Source organism: Rhinolophus sinicus, linkage group LG01, assembly GCF_036562045.2.
Source record: "Rhinolophus sinicus isolate RSC01 linkage group LG01, ASM3656204v1, whole genome shotgun sequence".
Taxonomy (NCBI): Eukaryota; Metazoa; Chordata; class Mammalia; order Chiroptera; family Rhinolophidae; genus Rhinolophus; species Rhinolophus sinicus.
This window is the reverse complement of record NC_133751.1, coordinates 61,381,926-61,399,492: the sequence shown is the minus strand read 5'-3', so window position 1 is coordinate 61,399,492 and position 17,567 is coordinate 61,381,926. Positions and strand designations below refer to the sequence as shown.

At 42.4% G+C, this 17,567-nt stretch overlaps 1 protein-coding gene across 6 annotated transcripts in view; it reads left to right on the top strand.

Annotated features, from left to right (window-relative positions):
* The first annotated feature begins 2,107 nt into the window (after positions 1 to 2,107).
* PARP14 (poly(ADP-ribose) polymerase family member 14) overlaps positions 2,108 to 17,567 on the top strand; it is a 46,124-nt gene continuing 30,664 nt past the window's right edge. For 2 of the 6 annotated variants that reach the window (XM_074330848.1, XM_074330876.1), the window contains exons 1-4: positions 4,919 to 5,348; positions 9,913 to 10,046; positions 11,245 to 11,278; positions 15,686 to 15,928. In XM_074330848.1, the coding sequence (XP_074186949.1) occupies positions 5,162 to 5,348; positions 9,913 to 10,046; positions 11,245 to 11,278; positions 15,686 to 15,928 (598 nt within the window). In that variant the 5' untranslated portion in view covers positions 4,919 to 5,161. Of the gene's footprint in view, positions 2,521 to 4,918; positions 5,349 to 9,912; positions 10,047 to 11,244; positions 11,279 to 15,685; positions 15,929 to 17,567 lie in introns of those variants that run through there. The other 4 variants (XM_074330869.1, XM_074330864.1, XM_074330856.1 and 1 more) reach the window with 4 other exon arrangements.

Genomic DNA, 17,567 nt, shown 5'->3' with positions numbered 1-17,567 from the left:
TAGCTATGTGACCTTGGGACAAGATATTTAACCTTTTTGTGCCTCAATTGCCTCATAGTAAAATGGAGTTTAACATTAATTTTCTTAGAAGTTTTCTGTGCATATTATTACACTTTAATTTTTTTAAAACTACATTTGTCCTTTTCTACGATTTTTAAGGACATTTATTTCTTCCAGAATAGATCAATGAGTGTTTGTCTTGGCGACTAATTGGCTGTGGGAATGAAGAGAAGCAATCAGCATTAAAACCTATTTGACTAGGAGAATATTAGTACAGCAATTGCACTAAGATGTGTGTGTGGGGGCAGAGAGGGTACTAGTGGGGTAGATTGTACTGTTTGCTCTACCCAATAATACTACCTCTGTTGATAGAACAGACAGTCTTGTGTTGGAGCCAGCTCATAGTGGCTCAGCAGAGCTGATTGTTTAATTTTCAGGACTTTTGTGAGCCAGTTGTTAACCACCATTATTTAGAGTTACATTGTATAAACTTATAATAAAATAGATTATATTTTAAAAAAATAAATACTGAAAATTCATCATTTCCTAATTACTACACTTTACTGTTAGCTATACTCTTGAGTTATTGATGTCTGTTGTGTCTGTTTGGTAGAAGTATTATGTAAGGGTGTGCTACTGGTCAACTCTTCCCAACTCTTCATTCAGTGATACAACATTGGGAACTTAAGATCGGCCATGGCAGGAATCTTTACACCATGGAATTGGCAAACACTACAAGTCAGGGCTTGATTTATTCTTTTGTTGATTGTCTAGAATTAAGAAAGTGATGGAGAATAGCTAATAAGGCAGAGTAAATTTAAAAGTGTGTCATGTTTGTAGTTATTACATTGTAAAGAATACAAACAATTGAAGAATATTCTACTATGTGAAAACTATTATCTAATTCAACAAATCAGGAGCTCATGTCACTGACAAATAAGAGAAGTTCTGACATATGTCTTCATTGCCTCATTTTCATCTCACTTGTTAATGTAAACAAAAGTACTAAACAACATTTATGTCAGAATTATACTCATTCATTATTTGCAACCATAGATTGGCTACAAACATAAGCCAGGCAAAAATCTTTGAAATATTCTGTGGGAATAAATTATCTAGTTGAAATTTACCATAAAGAGTGTTGTATATTTTATTATTATTTGTAAATTATGTGCTATACAACCTTTATATTCATAAAATTTATAATGAAAAAAGATATATATATATATGCACAAACTTTTTTTCTCAGAGAGCTGCCTGTTCAGTATTTAACAGCACATCACTGGTGGAGATCATGCGTGGCATGGTTTGAAAATAAAATATTTCATGTTTTTCTTTTTTAATATGATCTAGGCTATACTCTCTCTGAAAGTTAATGCTTGTCTTGAGACATATGTGTGTGTGTGTTTGATTCAATGGTAACCTACTGGATAACCAGGAAGGATCTTTACTCTGCTTTATTCTTCATCTCACAGGAACTTAGAAAGACCCAATCTCTTCTGCAGACATCTCCCTCTACTTTCCAGTAAATGGTAGTATTAGTAAACTTAAATGACTCCTATTCGGGAAAATGTACCACTAGGGATTACTGTACTGGCACAGTGATAGGTACTGGAGACTTTCTCTGTGGAGGTTTGAAGACGAAGCTCCTGAAAGGGGCCTGAGCACAGGGAATAGGGCAGAAATTGGGTGTGTCTATCAGGTGACTCCCTCTAAGGACTGAACTTGGAGTTGTACCCAAGAGGATGGCTTGCTTCACTTCTTCTGAAGTCACATCCTATTTTGGGGGGGGGGGGGGCTGGGCCAGGAGTTTCAGGGGCAACTTGAGACAGAGAGGTAGCTATGAGGAGCTCACAACACACTGATTCAAAATAGATGGGAAAGCCCCTCTCCCCAATACACAATGCAATGGCAGGAATGGGGAAATTAGAGAAGTTTATAGAAAAGCTTGTTGAGAAGTTGAAAGGAGCTTGATACTAGAAGTTTGCAGAGAAGCTGAAATAGGAAATTTAGATGAAGCAGAAAAAGAGAAGTGCTGCCCCAAAACGCAGATGTGGGTTGTTATATTAAGATCAGCTGTGCCCGTAAGGTGGCAGGAGAACCGAGAAACAGCCATGTGAACATGGCCACTCCTATGTTGGACGGCCACCATCCCCAGGCTTGGAGAGGACACTTGCTTCATTGGAAGAAAATGAGTTTCAGGAGGTAGACAGCCATTGGAGACAGAGAATTGAGAGAGAAGATAAGCACACTGGGAGAGGAGGAGGGTACAAGTTCAACAGTGAGTAGGGTTGTAACAACTTAGGAGAGAAACAGAGTACTTCCTGGGCTGACGATGGTCAACAATATGCTTCTTGTAGAACTTTCTTTCCTTGACTTTCAAGATCTGCCATCCTGATCCTCTGTGTTTTCCCAGTCCGCCCAGGGATGATGAGCAGACCTCGAGTGGCAATGCACACTGCTGATAAATAAATACATCCTTGAAAGCAAAACAGAAATTGACCAGCTGAAACTTCTACTGTAAGTAAAGGGTTTCAGTTTTACTCTGATTTGATTTCTTGTAAAATGATAATATGAGGGAAAATATAAACTGTTTGCCCAGTTCTGGACCCCCAAACTCTGGGGCGAGAAAGATGTTGATTTTAGTTGTGGTTTGGGGTGGGATGCCTTGTGCGGAAACGGTCACTATTGTGTGGCTGAGAGCTGTGACTGGCCCTTCTGTGTCCTTCCCACTTCCTCCATTGGGGACCAGGGTGGTTTGGACTGGATGGTGATCGCCACCTGTAGGTAGAAAACTGGAGGCAGAGGACAATATCTGAATACTGTTTAGCTTTATTGTAGATCAGGAATAAAAGTCCAGTAAACTGTCTTTGGCCCATCTCTGGTTCTCTTCATTTTGAAATTCAGTTTCATTGTGATTAAGAGACAATATGCCAGGCCCCGTCCTGTAGGAAGAAGCAGCTCTAATTTTGGCTGCTTCTAAGAGCCAAAGACCTAAGAGTCTAAGAACTGACCACTTCCTCACAGAGAAAACAGAATTCAGCAGGGAAAACTCCCATTCTGTCCCATTAAGTCGTTCAGAATTACCAACATCTGTAATCAATCTCCACCTTGTTCCTGGTGCAGTGGGAAAAGTGTCCGCTTCCTAGAGTTAATGCTTTCAGGATCCGCTCCCATGTTTTTCCACAACCTGTGGAAACCTTCACTTCTTTCTATCAGTATTTAAATATGCCTAGGACTCTTCCATCTTAAAAATGTTTTAAAGGCCAGAAAATTAGCATAACAAATGTCTGATCCTGTAACCCCATAAGCTGCTGCCTGACTCCTTTTTCCTTTTCATGGTCACACTTCTGGAAATAGTTGACTAAGCTTGTTGCCTCCACTTCCTTCCCTTGTTTTCAGTCCTCTGTCCACTCATTTCTGTCTCCTGCTCCCTCACTAGGAGACAGTGCTTGACAGGTCCCCAGAAGTCCAAGAGACACTTTTCTCACCTGTTATCTTGGTAATGTTTGAATGATAATCCCTCCTTCTCACTGGAAACACTCTTTTATTATGGGTCAAGGATACACACATTCCTAGCCTCTCTCCCACATTTCTGGCCTCCCCTTGGTGCTCCCATCTGGTAGATGTCACTATTATTGAGCCAGTTGCTCAGGCCACCCATGGACGACCATGGAGTCATCCTTGAGCATCTTCTCTCACTGCCCACATCCTTTAGTAAGTCCTGCAGCTGTGCCTTCAACAACCGTGGGGAATTCCGTTATTTCTCAGAAGGTCCTCCTCTGTGAGAACCCTGGTCTCAGCCACCCTCATCTCTCACCTGGCACACTGCTGTAGCCACTTAGTGATCTCCTTGCCTCTGCTCTAGGTGCCACACAGCAGCTAGAGCATTCCTGCGCAAATAAATCACACTACGGACCTCGCTTTTTTTACCCCTCCAAGGTTATCCCCATCATCCTTAGGCCTCAGGTTACATGTCTGTGGGGGCGGAGCCCCAGAGAGTAGTTTCCAGGCTCTCGGCCTCACATAGACAGGTGCTGGCTCAGGTAGTAAATGGCCAACTGTGATTGCATGGCCATCAGCTGTGGCTAGTTGGCCGTCAGCTGTAACCAGTGAGCCATTGGCCACAATATAACTGCTGTGGCTACGCTAGAGAGAAGGGAGAAAGAGAGAGGAGAGAAGAATGGGGGCTAGCAAGAAGATGGCGGCTGGGCTGGCAAGCGTGGATGGCGGTTTGCGGACAGTGTGGATCCAGCCTCCAGTGAGAGTATAGTGCCGCCAGAGAGAATATAGTGGTATGACTCCCCTACCTATGGCTCTGTGGGTGTTCCTTTTTGGCCTCACCATATCCTGCGTTCTGGTATGGGGAGCGGGAGCAGAGAGCGAGCAGGGTCTCCCGCACGACAATGTCACTTCCCCATAAACCCTCCTGAGCCCCTCCTAATTTGTTCCGGAAGCACCTGTATGTTCCTTCCAAGAGAACTTATTTCAGTGTCCGAACTCCTCTGTTCCCACAGCTCTGTGAGGTCAGAGAGGGCAGAAACTGTGTTCATCTGTTGAATCCATCCCAAGTACATGGCACCTAGTAAATATTCCATAAAAAACTGTGAATGTACTGTCCCACTCCCCAATTTCTAGACAAATGATATTAACAGATCAGGGAACAAATTTCAAAAGAAGGAAAGCAAGGAAAATTCTGTCAATTAATTGATTGTTGTAAGAAACTCCCCAATGGGCCCTAAACATACTAAAGAGTCACAGTTTAGATGAGCCATTTCATTTTCTTGTAAAATGTCGGCCTGTGGCAAAAATAAAACTTTGTGGTTGCACGAGGTCCTGTGACCCAAAGCTGCTGATTTCACCTGTGGCACATGTGTAAGTGGCACAAGCCCTGAGCTTAGGGACCTGTGTGCACAAATGGAGGGAGATCCACTGCGGGGAGTGGCAATGGGCAGCCTTTGCTGTGGGCCCCAGATGAAGGTGAAGATTTGGGGGATGAGGTGGGTGGGAGACTAAACAAATCCGGGGCTGCTTTTTACTGCTAAAGGCAGAACCTAAGGACAGGGAGGAGTTTTCCAGGAAACGAAAGCGAAAGAGGCAAAGTTAACCGCCGGGAGTTGGGGTGGAACTGGCAGTGCGGGACGGGCGAGCTGAGCCGAGGATGGCCGAGCCCGGCCGCTTCCCGTTGCTGGTTGAGGGGTCCTGGGGCCTCGACCCACCGAAGAACTTGAGCACCAAGCTGCAGATGTACTTCCAGAGCCCGAAAAGATCTGGAGGCGGGGAGTGTGAGGTCCGCCAAGAGCCCGGAAGCCCGGCCCGCTTCCTGGTGCTGTTTTTCCCGGACGATGGTGAGCCGCCCGGGGGGTGGATGACAGGGGGCACCCGGGCTTTTTCCCCAGGGAGACTTGGAACTGGGGCACGCAGCGGGAGACTATACCTCGCTCCAGCAGCGGCGATCGGGGAGGGCCTGAGGGGTTGCAGAATGGACAAAAAATGCACGGGGGTGGGAGGGAGGTGACGCTGGGGTCCATCTCCCCTGCGCTTCCAGGCGCTCACCGGTGCTGCTTGGAGGGGGCCGCAGAGCCGCGCAAGGTAGAACAGAAAATAGCTGACTGGTAGCTGATTCACTCACCTCTTTTTTTTTTTTTTACAAGGCTACATAATGTGTTAATGGCAGAGTTGCAATTCCATTGCAATTTTTGCCTTCTGCCTATTTCAGCAGCAGTTCTAGAGCTCCAGAGGTTTGTGGAAACATGATTTTAAGGGAAGATAAAGTTTCCAGGGACAGTCACGTCTGACTCCGGAGGGTGAATTCAGTTCCTGAGAGGCGAAATATTAGGGAGGCTCTTGAGATGGCAGCACCCTGCAGGAATAAGTGCTGGGGCAGGAAAGCACAAGGCATCTTTCAGGGAACATGCAGGATGGCTTGACCAGAGGGTCGTCTACTAACCCCTGTGCACGAGGAAGTCTGTAGACTAGATAATAAAGAGAACATGTGGGCTCTGCAAAATTTTTAAGATTGCAACAGAGGTTCTTATTTTAAAAAAATCTTAGGTTTTCTATTATTAAACCTTTTTGTGAAGAGCTGAGGATGAAAGTTGGGTTGAGATGATAGAGGACCTTATCTGTATGATACCATAAGAAGTATGAACTTTCCCCCACAGGTAAGTAGGGGAGAGACATGTCCCTATACTTTAGGGAGATAAATTTGGTTGAAAATGCGTACATTGATTTCTGTTGGGAGAGTCTATGAAAATAAGACCTTTTAAGAGATTCATGCGGCGATCTAAGTGAGGACCAGTGAGTCCTTGAAAGTCAGTGTGGGGATAAAAGATACATATTTGTGTACTGTTCTGGATTTGGTAATTGATTCTGTGGGAATGGTCAACGCTCCATTTGAGAAGGAGGGAGAAGGAGGGTCCCTTTTATTTCTGTTAATTTTTAGGTGGTGAAGGTGAGGGGTTAAGCAATGTGAGAAGTCATGGGGATTTCCCCATGGGTCATGGAGATTCCCAGTGGTTTAGGATTACCTGGGAGAGCGGCAGAGGCACTGCCTAAAATCACATTCTCTGGGTGAAATAGTTATTGGAGGGGGAAGGCAGCGTGCTGTTGATCAACACAGTATTGAGTCCTCTGGCACTTCTTCTCTCAGTTTCAAGGTAGTCCTCAGATTGGGTTGAAAGTGGTTGGGAGTTTTAAGCTTTTGGGGGGGAAGGTCCCTCCCCACAGGCAATTGAGCAGCTGACTTCTCCCCTCCTCCCCTTGCTGTTGCCATTTAAGAAAGGGGGAGGACAAATACCCACCAAGTATCTGCTTGCTTAAGATACCCACCAGGTCCTGTACTGGAGGTATGTGACCTGCTGCTTCTAGAGCACACGCTTTTTCCATTGGCATCTCATTGGAAAGGATGTGGACAACTCCTGATCCTGCCTTCCTGTTACTGGATTTGGAGGAGCATTTGGGCCAGAAGAGAGGCAAGGAGGCTTACAAGGCCCTGAGAGCAACTGGAATGCTCTAGGCAGGGATCTAGAAATGGAAGATGAAACCCAGAGAGCAGAGGGGTGCACAGATAAGAGTGAAGGAGATGAGGTGGGAAGGGGACAGGAGACCCTGTTGGCTCAGAGCCTTTATGAAAACATACAAAGTTTTCCAAGGACTAATTTCACCAAGGAATGCTCAGAAAGGCAGCTGTGTATTGTAAGTCTTTTCCTCAAGGGATGTTACCACTTTGATTCTAGCTGTTTACATCACCATGGGCCTGCCCTTTAGGGACATTTCTCACTTCTTCAGCATCCCATTATCCTCAGGAGTAGTTCTCAAATTGGGGCCACACATCCCCTGCGTCCCAACTGACAGTAGTTTAAACAGCGACAGCCCCAGCTCTGCGTAGACTCAGGAACGCTAAGTGTGGCTGGGTGGAAATTTGGACTTTGAATCAGCACCCCAGGTGACCTTGCTGTACTAAAGTTTGGGAATCCCTGTTGTTTGTTGATGACCCTGAATGAACAGAAAGGGAAATAATTATAGAAAATAGAAGCAGCTTAAAAATACAACCAGTGCAATATATAATTTTGTGATGATAACATCATTCTGTTGTAGCCCCTCAAAGCAGAACTGATTTTAGTCTCCTGCCAGACTTCTTCCTTCACATCTCCCAGCCCACGACCCCCTTCCTCCACCCCCAGGCCACTCCCATGGCCCCTTCATATTACTCTCAGCACAGATATCTCAGAACTTAGTGCAACTCAAGACCTTTTATGGTCAAAGTTCTTGAAACGTGGAAGTCCCTATTCAGTTTCAGTTTCCTACCAGGAGAACCACTTTCTGAGCAGCAAGTTGCCAGGAATTTGCTAACAATGAGTGACCTGCTATAGCTGTCCTAGGATAAGAGTTCTGCAGCCATTCCCTCCCCCTCTATGACAGGAAGTGGCTGCAGCAGACCCATAGTGTAACATGACTTTAGGCATATAATTCACATAATAAGAATGAGCCCACCAATATTTCTCTGTAGAAATTATAGCACCCAGGAACTATTTAGAAACTGTATTTTACTTTTATATGGTTTAACTAAATTTCTGAAAAGTTGCATATAAATTGATTTAGAAGATTTTAAACCCCGTTTTAGAGGTGTACATGTATCATCCTTTCTGGTCATAATTTGGCCCCTGGTTATTGTCAGTCTCTGTGTAAGGGGACCCATCTTCTCTATAAATAAAGTGTGGGTGGTCTGAGGTTGGAGCAGAAGGGAGACATCCACATGGATAAGGGTGGCTTGACGTCAGAGTTTCAGCTCTTTTTCCTCCCAGATTCACCTTGCTAGGGAGCACTTACTGATATTGCTGCCATCTGCTCTCTTGCAGTGGTAGTGCCCACACATACATATTATCCACAGAACAGGTTGGTACATTTAGATGCCTGGATAGGATCCACCAAACTGTAAGGAATAATACAAGGAATGCATTACAGAGGTCCATGGGGGTCTGGCCAACTTGGCTTACAAAACGGAGCTTCCTCTGTGGCTTCAGGGGTCTTCTCCTGTCCTCATTCTACCTGAGGGCAGCTCCTTGGGGTCTGTGTGAAAACATTTCTCTCCCATAAAGAGTGAAATTAGACACTGGTGTTCTTTCTCATATTGCTTTTGGGGTCTGTGTCATCCAGTTGGCATCCAGTTAAGGCCTCACCTCCCCCATCCCTTCATGGATTGTTGAGGCGCAAAAGCTATTCAAGTCCCTCTTTTTGAAAGATTGCTACCTGTAGCCTTGGCCCGATCAGGCCAACCGTGTCAGAATATAACATGGTAACCCAACATTTGTGGCAGAGTTACACCTGTGAACAGTCAGACACTCTGAAGGTTCCCCTTCACTCTGACCTCTTTGTACCATCTGGCTCTGTCAAGCACACCTCCTTGTTGAAGCTCACTCATTTTCTGCTCTCCACAGCCTGAGGTATACTCTTTACCCTTAAGCTACTTCTTTTTATGATTGTAACTTATGTTTGCATAGCTTTTGTGGGTGTTATAAAATTCATTCACAGACACTGGTTTAAGTGAAGAAACAGACAAGAAAAATTGAGATATTTTCTCAATGTCACTCACCTAGTTTGTGACAGAGTTGGAATTTCGATCCAGGTTTTTGAATGCTTACGTCCACTGTTCAGTTTTTTCACTGCAGCCCTCTGCCCGATTAAAAAAATTTTTAAATTAAATTAAAAAATGAAAAATAAATAAATTTAATTTAATTAATTAAAATTAATTAATTTTAAATTAAATTTAAAAATTTTAATTAAAATATTAATTAAATTGCAAATTTAAAAAAAATCTCTCCCATCCCTTCTTCTCTACTCCTTTTCCTAATGAATGTGAGGCGCGTATCTTCACAGGTTAAAGAATGGATTGAAACAGCTTTTTACCTAGTTCCCTGGTCATTCTTGCTCCTGGCCATGCATCACCTTCCTAAAACATGGCTTTTATCATGCCAGGCCCCAACACCCAGCTAACCATAAGGGATGCTGTAATTATTTCCCTTTACTGTAGAATAAATATTGTTCCCTTTCTGAGTACCTACTGAGCATCAGGTTCTGTACTAAATTCTTTGTAATGTTTCTTCTACTTAAGCCACATAACAACACCCATATAAGACTGTCCTCATTAATTATTTATTAATATACAAGAAGACTGAGGCTTTTGAACATGCTGAAGTTTAAAAAAAAAAAGTTTAAAGATGGAATTCAAATCCAAGTCTGTTTGCCAATCTTTACCTCTTTTCACTACACAAGACCTCTCTTGGGAAACTGACCAAACTATTGCTTGATGATGACAAAGCCTGTAGAAATCATGGAATAATTTTTGTGAGTACAAATTTATTGACAATTGGCTTCTTCTTCTCCTCCTTCTTCTTCTTTTTAATATTTCAGTTCGGCAGAAAGTTCTGGAGAGACAGAACCATGAGTTAGTATGGCCAGGAAAAGGAACATTCAAGTTAACTCTCCAGTTGCCCACAGCCCCAGATGACGTCCATGATGACTCCGAGGGAAAAATCTCAACGAAGGTAAGTAAGGGAATGAGTAAAAGGGAAGGAAAGTGTTCTCCCAAGGTGTCTGGGCGGGGAAGCACAATGAGGAAAATGTAGTGGAATGCAAAGTGTAAATCAATATGGAGTGAGAAAAAAAACTTACAGATGTGGAGGGAGACTAGTGGGAGGGTAGGTATGAAATAATGAAGGAGGGGGCATTTTTGTTTGATTTTAGACACTTGGAAAAGTCAAGATTTGAGAGTTATAATAAGGGTGGTTTGAGATGTGAAATTTTGCGTGTTTGTCCTGGGTGCTCTTAACCTGGAACTTGCTTATTTGTCTTATTTTTACATTGTTTTGAGGGGATAGTGAGCCATACTGCATGTACTAAGTGTTTCCTCAGCTGTAAAATGGTATAGTAATAGTATCTACTTCGTTGGATTAGATGAGGCAACCTCTGAAAAGCAAATGGCACAATGCTTGTTCACAGGCAACATTCAAGAAATGTTGGGCCGGCCCGGTGGGTCAGGTGGTTGGAGCTCCATGCTCCTAACTCCGAAGGCTGCCGGTTCGATTCCCACATGGGCCAGTGGGCTCTCAACCACAAGGTTGCCAGTTCAACTCCTCGAGTCCCGCAAGGGATGGTGGGCTGCGCCCCCTGCAACTAAGGTTGAACAAGGCACCTTGAGCTGAGCTGCCACTGAGCTCTCGATGGCCAGTTGGTTGGAGCGCATCCTCTCAACCACTAGGTTGCCAGTTCGATTCCCTCGAGGGATGGTGGGCTGCGCCCCCTGCAACTAACAACGGCAACTGGACCTGGAGCTGAGCTGCGCCCTCCACAACTAAGACTGAAAGGACAACAACTTGACTTGGAAAAAAGCCCTGGAAGTACACACTGTTCCCCAATAAAGTCCTGTTCCCCTTCCCCAATAAAAAAGAAAAAAAAAAAAGAAAAAAGAAATGTTGAATGGAGGAAAGATAAGTCTTACCCCACACCCCGGACACTTAGTGTTCATTGGGGTTTCTGTTATTTGTGACTCACTTTTACCAGTGAATTTTGTGCTGAGTAAATGGATATGCCACTATACATGAGGTGCATTCAACGGCATCATTGCCAGAACTTTTCATTATTGTTTCTATTGACCCTCCATCTTCAGATTGGTCGCAGCACATTTTCTTAATGTAAGTAATTTATTTGTAATTTATTAATGCTACTTTATTGTTTGGATTTTAGGAATCCAAGACCAAAGAACATGCCAAAGAACCAGGTAAGATCTCTGTTGAGATAATTGGCCTTCACCACGCGGTTTTACATTTATTAAAGATGGCACTTGTAGACATCATCCTTCTCTTGACTTCACAAGGCAGGGTTTGCTCAGCTTGGAGATGCCTTGGGCCGCATCATCTATATACTGTCAGCCAGCTGTGCAGAGGGTGAACACTAGGGGAGCCTCCTAAGTTGTAAGGGCTCCGGTCAGAAGGATGGGCACAGCTCTTTCTGTGGGGACTGGGAGACAACTTGCAGTTGATGGGAGGGCAATGAGGTGCTTGGAAAGTTGTGATGAACTGACCTTTAGAGTCCCTGTGCCCAACCTGCCATCAAGAAGCAAGGATATTACGTGTCATGGGTGCCGTGTGTGGCTAAGTCAGTTTCTGAGCACTGAGTGTGGAAAGTGCTGTTCTCTGGAGCCACGATAGGAAGGTGTAGTTTCACTGTGTATGAAAGATCCTGAGTGCTGAGTGTAGGATGTGGGTGCAGCCCTGCAGACCAGCAGCAACTCTTCTGGTCCCATCTGCTGTAGAAAACAGCCTAACACCTGGTAGCTATTGTAGACTCTGCTGCTTGACTAGTGTCTGGGCATTGGCCTATAGTACCACCTGACGTTTACTAAAGAAGTGATTAGTTTTCCTGGGTAAGCATGCTGTTATAAAGGGGAGGAAATGATGAACTGCACTGAATGGCTGAGCAAGAAAGATAAAGTGATACTTATATCCAGATCTTAGGGAAAAGGAATTCTAAAAAATATGTAAATATTGTCCTCTATAGTTGAAATCATCTTGAGAACATGTTCCGATTTTTGCAATTTTCTCTTTTTGAAAATGGCACCTGGGTGAGAACTGCATTTACTTGGTAAAATGACTGGATAATTTTATATATATACATAAATATATAAAATATAAATATATATATAATATAAATATATATATAATATAAATATATATATATATACACATAGATGTGTATATATATATATATATATATGTATATATGTGTATATATAATTTTTACCTAGCATGGATGTACTGTTAAACTGTAGAATCTAGTATGCATGGTTTCCTTAAATATCTCATGGTTCTTATGAGATAGGATTTTTTTTTCTTTTTGTTCTCTTTAGTGTAATTTCTGCCTTCCATTCTTCCGATATTGGACTGGCTCACTCAACTCCCAATGTTCACTGTGACTCTCTAAATCCTTATCTATTTCTTGGAAGATGCCTTAGGTGCCGTAGCCTCAAGCTCAATTTCAGTCCAGGAAGTGGTTTTATGTTTCTGTATTTATATCTGTACCATTTCCTGCATCTAGAATTTAATCAAGTCTGTGTTTCTTATGGTTTCATAGATTTTACCCTAACTCTGTCTTAACTGATTTGTTAGCACTGCTTCAGATTTGCTTAAAACCCCAAGTGTGTGTATTCTCATGAAGAGCCATCCAGCCCTACTCCACCAATGGGCTTTTCATTGTCCTGGAAATTTTAGACCCATTTACTAATCTGTTGCTACCTGACCTAAACTCTAACGATAGTAATCAGCTAGGAAGTTGGGTAGTCTTCAACAAGATACTTAAGTTGACCCTTTTAAGAGATGGAAGAGCAGGTCCTTTGTTGAATAGTTGCTCCACACTGAGTTCTGACAATAGCTCTAAATAGGACTCTTGAAATTAATTGGAATGGTTTAGTCAATTTTCAGAACTGAGCAACATGAGGACGGAGGGTGATTCTCTAATAGGTTCCATATCTCACGGATGAGGAGATCAGAGAATGCTGCACCATGAAGGCACTAGGCATGCCTGAAACCCAGAGCTTTAAGGTAAAGATTGGCGTGCAGTTGACAGAGCAGAGAAAGTTCTATGAAGGCACACAGCAACATCAGGGGATGTGAGCACTACGCCAGTGTCCTGTTCCAGGCTAAGCTGAGTCGGGCTGGGCCAGAAAGGTAGAAACCAGCAAGTGGGAGAATCAGAAGAGACCGAGCAAGAACAGAGAAATACTGGTCACTTGTGGTCAGCTAATTCTGATTTTTCCAAGTGTGTGTTTCTAGCCAGAACTCTCTTCTAAAGTCCAGACTTTGTGTCTGCCCCTCCTGTTAGAAAATGTGTTAGAGCCAATATGTTTGAAGCCACCTGTGTCGTCGTCTTCCCCAAACCAGTGCCGTCTTCTGGCTTCGTTATTTCTCTTGAAGTGCACAACTAGTCTTCCCATTACCTATTAGAAATTTCAATCATTTCTCCTCTTTGAGCTTTCACATATATTGGTCACAGAAATGTATCAATTTTTTAAAAAAGTTTTTCTCATCCATTCCTTCTTCCCCCCAGACTCCTATTATTACCTCACAAATCCCGGGTGGCGGGAGCACCCTGCTTAGTCTCTCTATACCTGATGTCCTTCTCCTTAAATCTGACCAGTTCTTTGTACCCTTGCTGGATATCACGTCGTCCTTTTCACAGAAGCATTCCCTTACTTACCCTTACCACCAACAGCAAGATAAAGTCCAAACCACGTTCTGGATGAAGCTTTATTGGTCACATGACCATTTTCTAAATAGTTTGGTGCAGTCAGGACACTCTGCCTGTACTTCTGCTGTTCACAACAGTCTCTACCCCGCTTTTCTATACCCTTCAAGATCTACTCAGTTTCCTCCTCTTCTCTAAAGCCTTCTAAGCCAACCCAATCCTTTTATCTCTTTTTCATGGAATCTTGGCTTAATCGTTGATGCTGTTTATTAGACAGGTAACCAAGCTTCCCTTGTGAAGAAGCTTTTAATAGTCACAGGGTCATAAAACTACATCGCTGGAAAGGCTCTTAATATTTGCTTAGTCCAATAGTCTCATTTCATAATTAAGAGATGTGCCTGAGGTCACATGGCTAAAGAATGGTGGAATCAGGGGTTGAACCCGTATAGCCTCACCCTCGTATAGCCCAGTAGTCATTTTGGTTTGTCTTACCTGTCTCATTGAGTGCTAGTTTATACTGTTATTGAATCCTTAAGCTATTTTTTATTTGGCATGAGTGTGTGTGCGTAGTGCCACCTCCAGCACGTAGCAGGAGCATTTGTCAGAGTGATCTAACTGTTGTAACAAACAGCCCCATATCCCAGTTCAGTGTAGTAGGCGACTAGGGTCATGTGGGGAGTCTAGACCTCTTCATGCAGTCATTCAGAAATGCAGGCTTCTTCCATTTTTGATACTGTTATCCTTGATATGTGGCCTTCAAGATCACTGCAATGGAGAATGGAGATCCATGTGAAGGAGACTTGTATTGGCCATGCTTGGAAGTGAAATTTACCACTTCCACCCATATTCCGTTAGCCATATGAACTCTACTGTAGGAATTGAACTGTAAAAAACCTTGGAAATATTTCACGGAAAAAAACCTAAATGGATTTGATGAGTACATAGCATTTTACTCTGCCATAATAAACATTTACATAAGTCAGTTCCCTTTCTCATTTTTCTTAAATACTTCCATTAGCAACTCTGTAAGTTCCTTACCTAATGTTTATTGTATGCACCCTTCTCCCCACTTTCAGTACCTTGAACATAATAAGGGCCCCAACTGAATAGTTGCTCAAAGAATGCCTAAAGATCATATACCGTGTTTCCCCGAAAATAAGACCTAACCGGAAAATAAGCCCTAGCATGATTTTTCAGGATGACATCCTCTGATCATAAGCCCTAATGCTTCTTTTGGAGCAAAAATTAATGTAAGACCTGGTCTTATTTTCGAGGAAACACGGTAGTACCCATCATGCTATACTGCACTGGACAAGCATAGAGTGAGACTGACCTTATACGTATGTATAATTCACTTCTGGTCAACAGTAGAGAGGAACAAACTGGCTGGAATGTTTGCTATTCAATGAGTTTGACATATACATACAGCTCTCTAGGCCGTTTTATCTTCTATTTGTATTTCTTAGTCATTCAGTGCAAGTATCTTTTTTTTTTCTTCAGTGATGAGAACGTATTGCTTTTCAGAGCATAATGTGTTAGATGATGCCCATGTTTGGGCATCATCAGATATTCTTGCTTTCCTCCAGCGGTCTAAGCAGTAAATCTCCAATTCAGCAAACTTTTATTGAGCCTCAAGTATATATATACTATGTGCCAACAATACAAGGGTGCAAAAACATGTTCCTTTCTCTGGGAAACTGAACTCAATAATTATAATATGATAGAAATATGTGTCACTGGAAAAGGTGTAATACAATTGAAAATAATAATAACATGGTACATTTTGTTTTTAATTAATTTATGTGAAAAGCCTTATAAAATCTGTTTTTATTTGGGTTAGCCAAGAAATTGGGAAGGAAAGATGGCAGTGTCTCATGATAATTTACATTGCTAAGACTATGGTAGTAAATATAACATTGTGATTTCTTTTGTATCCTAAAATCAGATACACCAGAAGAACTGGATTCAGAAATCTCTCTCGATAGAAGATCAGAGAAAATGGAAGACATCTCAGACCAATGTGAAAATATTCCCTCTTTGGTTGCATTTAAAAATCTCCAAGCAAATGTGACTGATGTAATGTTAATCTTGTTAGTGGAGAACATAAGTGGCCTGTCCAGTGATGATTTTGAAGTCGAAGTAATACGAGATTTTGATGTTGCCGTAGTTACCTTTCAAAAATATATAGGTAAGATTAATTGATGCTTCATTTGCCAGTCTTCTTGCACCCCACTTTTGGGATTTGGGACACCCAGCTAATGGACTATCTCTGAAAATTTGACTCTTTCTAGTAGCTAGTAAGAGAGGACTTCTAGTTAATATAGATCCTTTTTTATTTGAAAGAGAAGCACATTTGGTTTGAATCCAAATTCTCATATGTTTAGTAGAACGAACTTTATTAGATGACGTGTGTGTGTGTGAGAGAGGGAGAGAGAGAGAGAGAGAGAGAGAGAGAGAGAGAGAGATAACACACCCAAATAGAAATTTACAGTCTAAGGTTATTAAAGTGATTCCAGGCAGAGGAGTCAGCATTTTCACGTGTGTTACCTCATTGGGAGAAGTAAATATTGATCTGTGTTACCAAACTGGACTTGAAAGTAATAATAATAGCAAATATTCATATAATGTTACTATAAGTCAGGTATTATGCTAAGCTCTTTACATGTGTTCATTGACTCGTTCCTTTCAACAACCTTTTGAGATTATTATTATTCCTCATTTTACACTTGAGGAGACAGAGCTGCAGAGATGGTAATAAATGGAATAATTGGATTTAAACCCAGGCCGCACACCTCTGTACAGCCTCTTCCCTTAGCCCCTTTACCACGTATTTTCTTAGGACTTTCATGCTCATCCACACGTGCAGGGAGAGAAAGTGCCTGTGCTACAGAAAATGAGTGCACATTGAGATCTGTGTGAGGAGTCTGTGGACATTCTCTGAGATTAGAAGAGCCATCTCCAGAAAGACAAGGACATTGTCCAGTTCCAAGCTCTCACTGTTCATAGCCATGACCGTGGAATGGTTCATTAAGAGCATAGGTTATGAAGTCAAAATTCTAGCTTCACCATTTAAGTAATTATCTGAGTTGGCCAAGTTACTGCCTCTGTGTGTTTTACTTTCCTCACCTACAAAATGGAGATAATAATCCCTACACAGAGTTTGTGTGGAGATTAAATGAAGTAATGTTTGAAAAACTCATAACACAGTACCTGAGACATGGGAAGGACTCAATAAAGGGAGCTATTCTTATTTTAAATTTATGATTATGCCTTATAAAGGTAAAACTAAACAGACTGGCTGTTGTTCATTGATCAAAAATCTTGAATACCTACTGTAGTTCACTAGTCTAGGTGCTGTGGGTACAGAGATGAGTAATTCTTGGAGATGAGTTCCTGCTCTTGAGGAACTCATATGGGGCAGGGAGGAAACCCATATGTTAATGAATAATGAAGATGCAAAAGGACAAGCTGCCTTCCTTGGCTGTGAACAGCAAGCTGTGGAGAATGGGAGGAAAGGGGACCCAAACAAGGAGGCTTGGTTTTACCCCGCCTACTCACTTCTATGAAGTTTATACTCCAGAAGTACCAGTCTGTCAGGTCCCAAATATACTATGTTGTTTCATGCCACTGTTGTTCCCTCTGCCTGAAATGTTTTCTCCCCTTATTTGTCTGGTAAACTTTTCTTCATCCTTCAAAACTCAGATCAGTGACCACTTACTCTGGGAATCCTTAGTCTTCCCACCTCGTTTGATCCCACAATCAGACATTTGTTTGATTTTAAGACTTCCTCAGTCCTGGATGGTGAATGGTTACGGATTTGTTATATA